Below are 11,227 nucleotides of genomic sequence, written 5' to 3'. Positions count from 1 at the left end.
CATCCTCGTATAACTCTGTGATGTCGTACAGTACTGCAGACGCTTGCTCGGCCCTGTTGGTTGAAAATGTACGCAACAGTACCCACCCTCTTGACCAGGAATCGCACAAACCCTGAGTTTTGATGGGTCAGTACGAGTCGCTGCTCTTGACCTTTGGGCGGTGTACGAGATGCACGAACAGTTTTCGTAGGGTGAGTACTTTTTCATGCAGTACTGAATGCGGCAAGTAGGACTCGCCCATCCGCCCCTCCCCACCTGGACCTACTCGAAGGGTGGCAGTACTGAATGCGGCAAGTAGGACTCGCCCATCCGCCCCTCCCCACCTGGACCTACTCAAAGGGTGGCAGTACTGAATGCGGCAAGTAGGACTCGCCCATCCGCCCCTCCCCACCTGGACCTACTCGAAGGGTGGCGGCGGAGGTAGGGGCGCTCTGGCGGGATTATACGGTACATGCAGTAGCCACACTGGAACGTACCTGGCTCTGACCCGGTTGCTAGAGTTGTGCCATGTACACGTGTACCCGGTTGGTTTGAAATCCTAAAGCAGACACCGAGTACATGACTATACACCCTCTTTGGTCGTTCCTTAACCATGGGCCTTGTATCGTAATGCTACACTCATGTAGGCAAGGTTTTTGAATGGCATCACATGCACCACTTTGCCAATCAATATAAAACGCACAGTAAAATACTATTCGAACAAGCTTCATAAACCACTGTGGACAGAGTAGTGAGTGATGCAAAGGCATAAACCACCTTCAGTGCCAGAGATAATGCACGTAATCTACCCGTGTGCATGGTTTGTGTGTGTTGTGTCTACCAGCGTCGCCTGTGCCATGTGTGCACGTATTGTGGCACAAGTTTGCTTTGCTTATACTGTTATAGGGGTGTATATAGACTCTCTTCATAATGAAATCAGTCACACGAGTAGCATAATAATGATAGACCTGAAGACAAATCGGGACGAGTGTGGCATACTAGCCGGATTCAGCTGCTTCCGTGACCAGAGCCCAGTACAATGTTGTAGAGCTGTACGTTAGGCTTACTGCCACCAGACAGATCGAGCATGAACGCCATTGGGCGCCGCCGTAACTTGATCCTGGCACGATTTTCTACAGACAAACACCGACACCACAAGACACGCAAATTCTGTAAGAAGTATAAGCAACACTGGAGTATAAGCAACACGGGAGTATAAGCAACACTGGAGTATAAGTCACACTGCAGTATAACTATAAGCCACACTGGAGTACAAGCCACACTGGAGTATAAGTCGCGCCCAGTTTTTTTTGTCACGGAATACAGACATCTACCCGGTAAAGTCAGACCTTGCTTATCTGGTCCTATTTTATCCGAATCCCCCGCCATCCAGAAGAAAATCGTTGGTTGCCGGTTTGCGGCATATGCCATGCATACATACAGTATGTGTGTTTGATTACCGTAGTCGCGGATAAAAGCCGGGCTTATAAGCATATAAGCCGCTTTCTGCATCAGGCTTTAATGCAAACTAGGCTTGTATGCAAACCATGCTTATATGGACCACACTTGCATAGAAGCCAGGCTTCTACGCGCGACACGCGTAGATCTACCACTGACTACCGGTATGGCGGCAGCTTTACTAATACTATGCACCGTACATAGCGCATGCCCTCTTGACCTACCCGACCCGCGCTTGCATAGAAGCCAGGCATCTACGCGCGACAGGCTTATATGCATTTGACCCGTTTCATTTTCAGGCTTCTATCCGCAATGTGCTTGTATGCAAACCCGGCTTTTATCCGCGACTTTACGGTATCCGGTTCCCTCGCCTTTTCGGATATTTTTTGTGGAGAACGGATGTGTGCGGTTAATTAAGCGAGATCTAACTGTATATCACCGCTCATTTGACCATGGTAGTGTGAGCCGCACAGACCATGGTAGTGTGAGCCGCACAGACTTTTTTTGGGTGAAATGCGAGTGTTTAAAGTGCGGTTAATTTACTCCAGAGAATACGGTATTCTTTTTAAAACATGCTTTCTCTCCACCAGTATCACCAGTGCCCTTTTTGCATAAGATAATACCATCGATCCATGAATCATTGTGGCTGTGAATCTTGGACATAAGCTTGATTTTCCGACAAACGAACGTCGAACCGAAATTCGGAATGCAAAACGTCACTCACTATCTACCTGGCACATCAGTCTCCTCACAGCAAGGACACCCCGGAATAATCCAGCAGAAGCAAGTGGAAAAGCTAGGGCTTGGGGATACGTCTCAATAAAAGTCATATGACTACTGTAAACCGTGAAATTATTGCGATGGTCTAATTTCTGCGAAGTTCGCGTGGAGAAATCGCGAAATTTAGACAGCGCGAAAAGGAGATCCATGAAAGGTTTAGCAAGAATGCCACAGGTTTAGCAAGAATGCCATTCTGCAATCGCAAAATTAAAACCTCGCAAACCTGTCCGGATTCTGAAAACGCGAACAAAAACGCCACGAAAATTTCACGCTTTACAGTACTGGCACTTGTGCCGAAGCCCCGGAAGCCCCATCCATGTACCCTTTGTGTCAAAACACAAGTTACCGATCGACTCTCGGTGGCAGCACAGCTAAAACAACTACTCCTAGACAAGACATGAGCCAGGCATCTCTTGGTTCTCGCATACACACGCGCGCGCGCACACACAACACACATATGTGTGCAGTCATACACACACACACACATACACCACACACGCACGAGCGCGCACACACACACACACACACACAGACACACACACACACACACACACAAATACACACACGCGTGCGTCATCACTCAACACAGAGAACCAGGCTTACTGAAATCTGCCAGTCGGAGAACATCGTTGTCAGGTACAGAAAACGAGCGCTGGCGAAAGATGGGAGAGAATGTTGTGATGTAGTGTGTCTTAGCTTTGAAGTCATACTTCCACTTGGTCACAATTCTGGATCAAAGGCACAGGAAATGAACATCTTCACTCATTAGTTGAGCTCACATACACCACCTACACTTACTTACTTCCTATCACATTTTCACCTAACTTAGGGGTCGTCGCAAAAAAATTTTGTCGTCCCTCAAACGAACATGATTCATTCGGGGGGGGGGGGGGGGGGGGGGGAGCGAGCCAAAATCGCAAGTCGACCGACACTGTACATATGACATGTACATGAATGCGATTTCCGTCGTCCAGCTTAGCAAGCTGTGTTCGTTTCAGAGGGAGGGGATGGGGTCCGAGTACGAAATGAACGATGTTCGTTTCAGGGACGACAGAAAACTTTTGCGACGACCCCTTACACCTACACGCTCATTTTCACATTTTTTTATTTTTACCACACGGCATCTCCCTGTTTTAATTAACCTTCTCTCCTACCGTATTTCCCCGTAAGTTAGTACGCACTAACTTTCGAACTTAGCAGCCACATGCTTTCGGGGGTGGTACTATCGTTCGGGGAGTACTTTTTTTATCGGGGGTAAATGACACGCAGTGGGAAGCCTGCGCAACTCTAGTGTCCGTGCATATGATGTATGTACTGTACGGTGTATGTACATGTAGGACGGGTACGAACTTACTATCTTTCGAGGTGATAACCTCGGCAGTGGAAAGTGTATTTTTTATGGGGGGGGGGGGGTGTACTAAGTCATTGGGGAGAGCTAACTTACAGGGAAATACGGTATTGTTATAACGTCTTCATTGCTGCTTGTAGCGCTAATAATATGACTTGTTTCTGGTATTTTTTGCACTTAGTGTGTTTCTCTCTGACTTGAATACTGTGTACTGTAAAAGCAGAAATTTTCGGTGGTGTAATATTTTCGGTTTTCTCCAAAATCGGCGGTTCGGTGGAGGGAAATTTTCGGTAAAACCCGTTCTCCAGGTAAGTGTACTAGTACTACATGTATACAGTATCGGTTGTACTGAAATTTTCGGTGCGTTTTAATATCGGTAAAAATTGTTGGCACCGAAGTTACCGAAAATAAAACACCACCGAAAATTTCTGCTTTTACAGTATATTGAATAATTCTGATTCTATTTTCAACTCTACCCCATTCAATGTGGTGTTTGATTCCTGATGATTGTCACAAGAAAAAGTTTGAATCGTATCTCGACTGCTACATTATGACTGCTGATGAGCACGTTCACATTCTTCATTTCAATATTACCTATTCTTCCCCTCACATACTCACACCAATAGGTTAAAACTTTCTCAGTACTTCTCAGAATCAATATTAAGTTCGACTTCCTTTTCTCTGTGCTGACGAGTCCACAAAGGACGAAACAGCATGCTGTCCTCAGATTGAGTATTTCACTCCTACTCTTGCAGCAGTTGAGCACTGTCGCGTGGGGTAATGCTTTTGCTGTTTGCATTACGCAGAACTCACTGACTTGCCGGTTTGAGGACTCTGGCAAGGTACGTTCGGGCCTGGTTTAAATCTGGCTTTGGAAAATTTATTTTTTCATTGCTCAATCAGGTCCGGCCTCATTTTCTCTGTGCTGCGCTGATGAGTCCACAAAGGACGACGAAACAGCATGCATGTGTGTATGTGAATGCCAGTCGATGCATTATCGGCCGGCACGGCACGATTGTTATAATTAACGGTGGCGCTCACGTGATCAGACCTAGCCGCCAAACTGAAGTTGATGTTTCGTGCAGGACAAACCTGGTTAGCTACTAGCCATCAATAGATTAACTTTTTAGTAAAAAAAGAAAAGAAAACGTGTATAGGACTTTGGTACATGTCAGGAGAGAGAGAGAGAGAGAGAGAGAGAGAGAGAGAGAGAGAGAGAGAGAGAGAGAGGGAGAGAGAGAGAGAGAGAGAGAGAGAGAGAGAGAGAGGAGAGAGAGAGAGAGAGAGAGAGAGAGAGAGAGAGAGAGAGAGAGAGAGGAGAGAGAGAGAGAGAGGAGAGAGAGAGAGAGAGAGAGAGAGAGAGAGACAGCACATACCTAAAGGATAATGCTACGACGAGTGTTGTTGCTAGCACACCGAGGCCTAGAAAGGCATTGAGAATTAAATCGTCATACTGGACAGAGAGAACACAGTCATGCACGCACGCACGCGTATACACCCAACACATGCAACACAAGTACTGATATACTCGTAAGCAGCAGCAGCACATACAGAAACATACATAGCACCATGCATGTACAGTACGTATCTGTGCATCTACTGCTTACACAGCTGCATAATGCCGTTTATTATTATTTTATAAAAATTTTACTTTTATTATTTTTTCGGTTAACGCAGATGATGATGATGATGACAGTACGTATCGCCTATAAGGTTGGCGGCTACAGTAATATACCGGATATAGTGATCAATTTCGCAAATTCATTTTCATTTGCCATAACTAAGTATACACAGTTATCGCGTATAGTAATAATCGTCTATAGTAATATATCGCCTATAGTGATCAAGTTCACATTTCAAAAGACCTTTATTACTTCGAAGTACATTATTTTTGCATCGATTATAGTGATTGATGTAAAATCAAGTGGTGTCAGGGAGAACAGGGTGTTACTTCTTCGTGAAGAACTAACTTGTCCAGTGTTGTTTGGTGAGTTCTGCTTGTACAAGTTGCCAAATATGCCTCCATCGTGAGGAAATGCTGATGTTGTGTGACATGAGCTGTAGCCAGCTATGCAGTGCGTATGTGCACGGTGCCCTGAGTCGTTTGACACCCCACTCGCATACATTCCATGCAGTATCGGTCATAGAGATATATCGCTTATAGTGATAAAATGCTCAAAATCAAACACCAACGCTATAGGCGATACTGACTGTACGTCTTCAAACAGCATTGGTTTACCAAGCATGAACATACACTATAGTATAGAGGTTTTGCGATTACATCATCAGTTGAAATGATATTATCGCAACTTTTAAGAATGGGTTTGCTCCCACACTATCGCAACTGGTGATGTAATTGATTACATCACCAGTTGCGATGCTGTGGCAAGGTCGTGGACTTACAGCACAGCGCTGCGCTTGCACTACTAGTGACTCACGCTGCGCACTTGTAGTGCCCAATAGAAAAATCTGCTGACTCACGCTCGCATATTTGCACCCATAAGAAAATCCGCCATGAAATCATTTGCAAAACCTCTTAAGTCTGGACGGCAATTCGTTAGTGCAGAATGATATACCCAGGAACTCCAGATATACCCAGGAACTGCAGATGAAAAGGAATTCCGCTCTAATTCTAGCATTGCACGCAAACCTTTTTTACAGCAAAACCGAAACATTTCTCAAGGTGCGCAAGCTCCACTGCACAAAACGAGAACGGCGCAACAACCCAGAAAAGCCGGCTAACCTTTGCATAGGCGTGCTCACTGGAGTCGTGGAGACATTGTCATGATAGAGAGAGAAAAGAGGAAAGAATGTGGATAGAACACACATACACACACAAGATACAAACCACAATCATTGATCCCATCAATACGAGCTACCAAATATTCTTTTACTTCGAAGTAAACTGCCCGTCCTCTGCTGTGTACCTTTGCTCTGCGCACTATTTTTGCACATTGATCGCTGTAATGTTGGTGGACTGCACGGCTGTTGTACGGTATTACGAATATTACAACACTACTTCCTCTGTCAGTTCTGGTGAATATAAATCTGAGGAATCGAGACAGGTTGACTCTGAGAGAGTACCAGTTTCTTTTGCAGAATAGAGTACACAACTCAAAGAAGTGTATCCACCCACTGTTTGCGTTCCATTGTATCAATGTTCTTGAGCAGAGTAACTTCTTAGAACACGAATTAAAAGGTCACGAAGTTTTTGTTTGCGGAAGAAGCATACCCTTCGTCCATTGTCTTATGTTCAAGATGGGAAATGCTGCGATTGCTCACATGGCGTAACCCCCCCTCTCCCCATAGAGAATCCATACAAGCCGTTGATACCTGACACTTCCTGATATCAGTACACATGTTGGCATGGTATTGATTCCCTGTGAGGGGAACATACTGATTACAGCGGGCCCATGCAAATAGACTGCTGACTGTGTTTCAACTTACTGCCCTCGAGAAAAAGGTTTCACAGCTTTCAGCCAATATGTGCACACATTCTAACGATACACACAACACACACACACATACACACACACACACACACACACACACACACACACACACACACACATACACACACACACACACACACTCACGCACATACACACACACACACATACACACACACATACACATACACATGCACACACATACATACATACATACATACACAAACACACACACACACACACAAACACACACACACACACACACACACACACACACACACACACATGCACACACGCCGAGTGAAAGAGCAAAACATGATACAATGCAACTCACTGAGCTTCTGGCAGCGGCTCCTTTAGAACTCTAGCTCTGGCCTCTTCTCGCGCCTTCACCCTGACCTTTCCCTCCATTAGCATCCTTTCCTGATAATAAAGTGGGATAGGGATGAGGCCTATTAGCAAACCCAGGTAGTAGAACTTGAAGCGGTCCCTACGTAACTTGAACAGAACAGCGGGCTCATTGAATGATTGCCTCATCGCTTCGGCCTGTGCACGCGCTGCAGACTGCGGAGCTGGACTGGTTGTTGGTGGTGACGGCGGTGTGGACAAGTTTGCCGGTTTTGTAGACCGGGTGGACGCATTGCGCTGTGACTCGCGCACCCAGTACCTGCTCAGCAGGCCACTGCTAGAGCCCAGGCGAGCGCGGCAAGCCGAGCAGATGACGGAGGCGGCCTGCGACCACATCACGGCTGTCAAGGTCAACAGCTATTCCGACAACTGCTGACGAGCACCCTCATGGAATCTGCGGCAGTAGAAACATGAGCACGTACAGTACACATGACATCATAATTGCAGGTCACTATAAGCGTGGAGTCCTCTGCAGCAGATTCAGTTCAGCGTAAATAGGACAAACTTCAGGTCTACATCAGCCACTACATCGAACGAGAGAGTGAGGCTGTCCATTTGACAAAGAAGTAGACATGCAACGTAATGTACATGTAGCAGCCACACAACTACTACATCACACTGAGTGGGCCATTGGCAGGTACGTGTCAGTTTATGGGTACGCTTCGGGCCAGTTGAGGCAGCTTGACCGGAGTGTTCAATGCGCCAGGGTGCAGAACGATGAGCACACATACACACTATACACACACTATACACACACACACACACACACACACACACACACACACACACACACACACACACACACACACACACACACACACACACACACTATACACACACACACACACACACACACACACACACACACACACACACACACACACACACACACCATGTACCATGTACCATGTATACGCCCGTCGCAAGAGAAGCACGCAAATCTGCAAATGCACTGGATGTGCACCCACAGATTTTCTCTTTATAGCAACGATAGCGGATCTGATTCTGATTGAAACAGATCAAGACAAGCGTCAGATAACTGTCTAATCCACACAACTGGCGAAGCCATGTGAATCGCCCCCCCCCCCCCCCCCCCCCAATGCACACCTGGTCTACACCACACGGAGTACATCGGAATAGGACGGCCAAGACAGTTACCTATGCACACCCTACACTTGCTGGGGTAACCAGTATAGACAGCACGCTGCTTTGATAAAAGCAGACACTAGATGCACTGGTACCTTGAAGTGAAATTGGAGTTATTTTACCAACCAGCCTCGGCAACTGGGTACTGGGAACCCAGGGCCAACAGACGTACCAACAACCTCAGCCATGAAAGCTATATAGTAACGACACACTGGATTGTGGAGCCGAAACTAGTCCAACTTCCAAAATGCTTTAGCAAGAGGGTAGCCTTCCGACACACACACACACACACACACACACACACACACACACACACATCGAATGCTGGTTAGCTATGAATGCAAAGTTCTCTCTCTCTCTCTCTCTCTCTCTCTCTCTCTCTCTCTCTCTCTCTCTCTCTCTCTCTCTCTCTCTCTCTGTCTCTCTCTCTCTCTCTGTCTCTCTCTCTCTGGTGTGTGTGTGTGTGTGTGTGTGTGTGTGTGTGTGTGTGTCCCACATGGTGCAGTGGTATGTGCAGCGACTTCCAATCGAGAAGTTGCGGGTTTGATTCCAGACGCACAAGTTGCTATGGCTACTGCCGTAGCGCCGCTATCATCGATAGGCGTCAAAAAGTCAAAAGGTGTGTGTGTGTGTGTCTGCATGGATGTGCATGTGTGTGTGTGTCTGCATGGATGTGCATGTGTGTGTGTCTGCGTGGATGTGCATGTGTGCATGTGTGTGTGCATGCGCGCTCGCGTGCCTGGGTGCACGGGTCTTTCTGTGTTCCCAGGCTCATTCCAATGTCTTGCACAATGACCACTGCAGAAGCTGACCGCTTTTAAAAAATAGATTTGCACATATCCCTTCGGTGGTGCAATTACATGTATGCACGCTCGTCGTCTCACTTTCAATCACAGTACATGTACTATACACTAGTGTGCGGCTATACACTGTAAAAGCAGAAATTTTCGGTGGTGTTTTATTTTCGGTATCTTCGGTGCCGACAATTTTTACCTAAAATAAACGCACCGAAAATATACATACATGCATGCCGACTGCATTACGGGAAACTGGTTAACTGACATTTTCGCGCTACCGAACCGTTGATTGTGGGAAATACCGAAAATATTACACCACCAAAAATTCCCGATTTTACAGTAGTGTAGTGTCATGCACCACGGTTATTGGGTATGCATACCGGTATGTGGTTCAATACGTGTAGTGATCACATTCAGTAAAGAATGTGCTGTGGTCGGGATGCTTTGGAATGCAGTTCAGATACTTATAAAATGCTCTGACCACAATGCCACAGTATCTGCGTTGTCTAAAGCCCTGCATCCGTGATGAAAGGTAACACCAGGCGCGTGCGCCGTATGGGTTCCCGGGTGCCCGGAACCCCCTTTTTTTCGCTCAAAATGCAGGATTTTGCTTCTTTTTTTGAAAATTTTCCCGGGGGAGGCCCCAGAACCCCCCCTTGAAGGGCACCGGCGCACGCGCCTGAACAAAATTTTTATTTTATTCCAAGCAATACATGGCTGGGGTAGCCAATGACCACTAGCGACCATACAGCTTAGAGTTCCACGCACTCCTTGTAAGTATTCCCTGCTGCATAGTCACGTTACGCTACAACACAACAAAGTTCTACTAATCTCACCTGCAAACAAATTCACAGACACTTCTCGAGCACCAATGAGAAGGAAACAATCCCGGAGCACAGCCGCTGCCTCGCCCGGATGGTAGGATTTAGGGAAACACTGTTTGTGTTGGTTGAAAATCGCACATCCCTACTGCCTTGTTTGCAGGCGCAGTCCATGCAACCACAGTCAGTGAAGATATCAAGAGCCTTGCAGATATGTAAGTTAGTACAAGCATTAGTTACTTTTGTAACCTTGTTACAATTGCAATCTATTTTTGAATACTTGTGAGGTCTACTATTTTTTAAACTGCTGTATGAGGGAGTCGTCAAATACCGGTATTTGACGACTCCCAGATTATGATCTATACAGTATACTACTGCACTCTGCAGTCTGCACGGACCTTTCCCCGTGCAAATGACTGTGTACGTCACACTCACTGACGCTCATATAAAAATATCAATTAGGCCAAACTAAAGAAGGTGTGTGGTTCGACTAACATGGACATTTTTTTTACGGGCGGGCGGGCGGTTTTTTTTTTTTTTAATATATTTTTTAGTACATGTAAATACACTGTATACGCGTATCGAGTAGACTCTACTACCAGCACAAGGCAGCAGTCGTACCACTCACTGCACTGCACTGCAGTACAACTACAAGTACAAGTCAAGTCCAAAAGGAGCCGCCTGCGTCCGCAGACTCACGCCGCACAGCACGTAGACGTGGACGTGTTCAGTCCACGTACGTACGTCAGTCACACGACAGCCCGCCGAAAAAAAGTTACGGTCGGGCTGAAATTGTACGGTCGGTCGGGTGAGTCGAACCACACACCTTCTTTAGTTTGGCCTTACTTGATTGTATTGATATTCAAAACGTCATTTTGTCATGACAATGGCCAATGCACGCAAAGCGACGGCATGGCAGCAAATATTGAAATAATCAGCTACAACTGTGCATGTGCATTTGGCACTTGACACGTCTTGTAAGTACAGTAACTAGTTGTAACGAACTACCGGTATGATACAATTGCAACATAACTTGTGCTG

General features: G+C 46.3%; 1 protein-coding gene across 1 annotated transcript; it reads right to left on the bottom strand.

The window, feature by feature from the left end:
• Nucleotides 1-555: 555 nt before the first annotated feature.
• On the bottom strand, nt 556-10,505 carry LOC135817484 (uncharacterized). The gene is made up of 6 exons (XM_065330680.1): nt 10,202-10,505; nt 7,349-7,816; nt 6,309-6,327; nt 4,942-5,018; nt 2,821-2,945; nt 556-1,112 (listed from the first exon to the last, which is right to left on the bottom strand). Exons 2-6 carry the CDS (start codon nt 7,756-7,758, stop codon nt 988-990), a joined length of 756 nt encoding a protein of 251 aa, XP_065186752.1. The 5' UTR covers nt 7,759-7,816; nt 10,202-10,505; the 3' UTR covers nt 556-987.
• Between the last annotated feature and the right edge of the window lie 722 nt (nt 10,506-11,227).

This window comes from Sycon ciliatum, chromosome 5 (assembly GCF_964019385.1).
Source record: "Sycon ciliatum chromosome 5, ocSycCili1.1, whole genome shotgun sequence".
Classification (NCBI taxonomy): domain Eukaryota; kingdom Metazoa; phylum Porifera; class Calcarea; order Leucosolenida; family Sycettidae; genus Sycon; species Sycon ciliatum.
The sequence above is the reverse complement of the archived record's forward strand: the minus strand, read 5'-3'. Positions and strand labels throughout refer to the sequence as shown.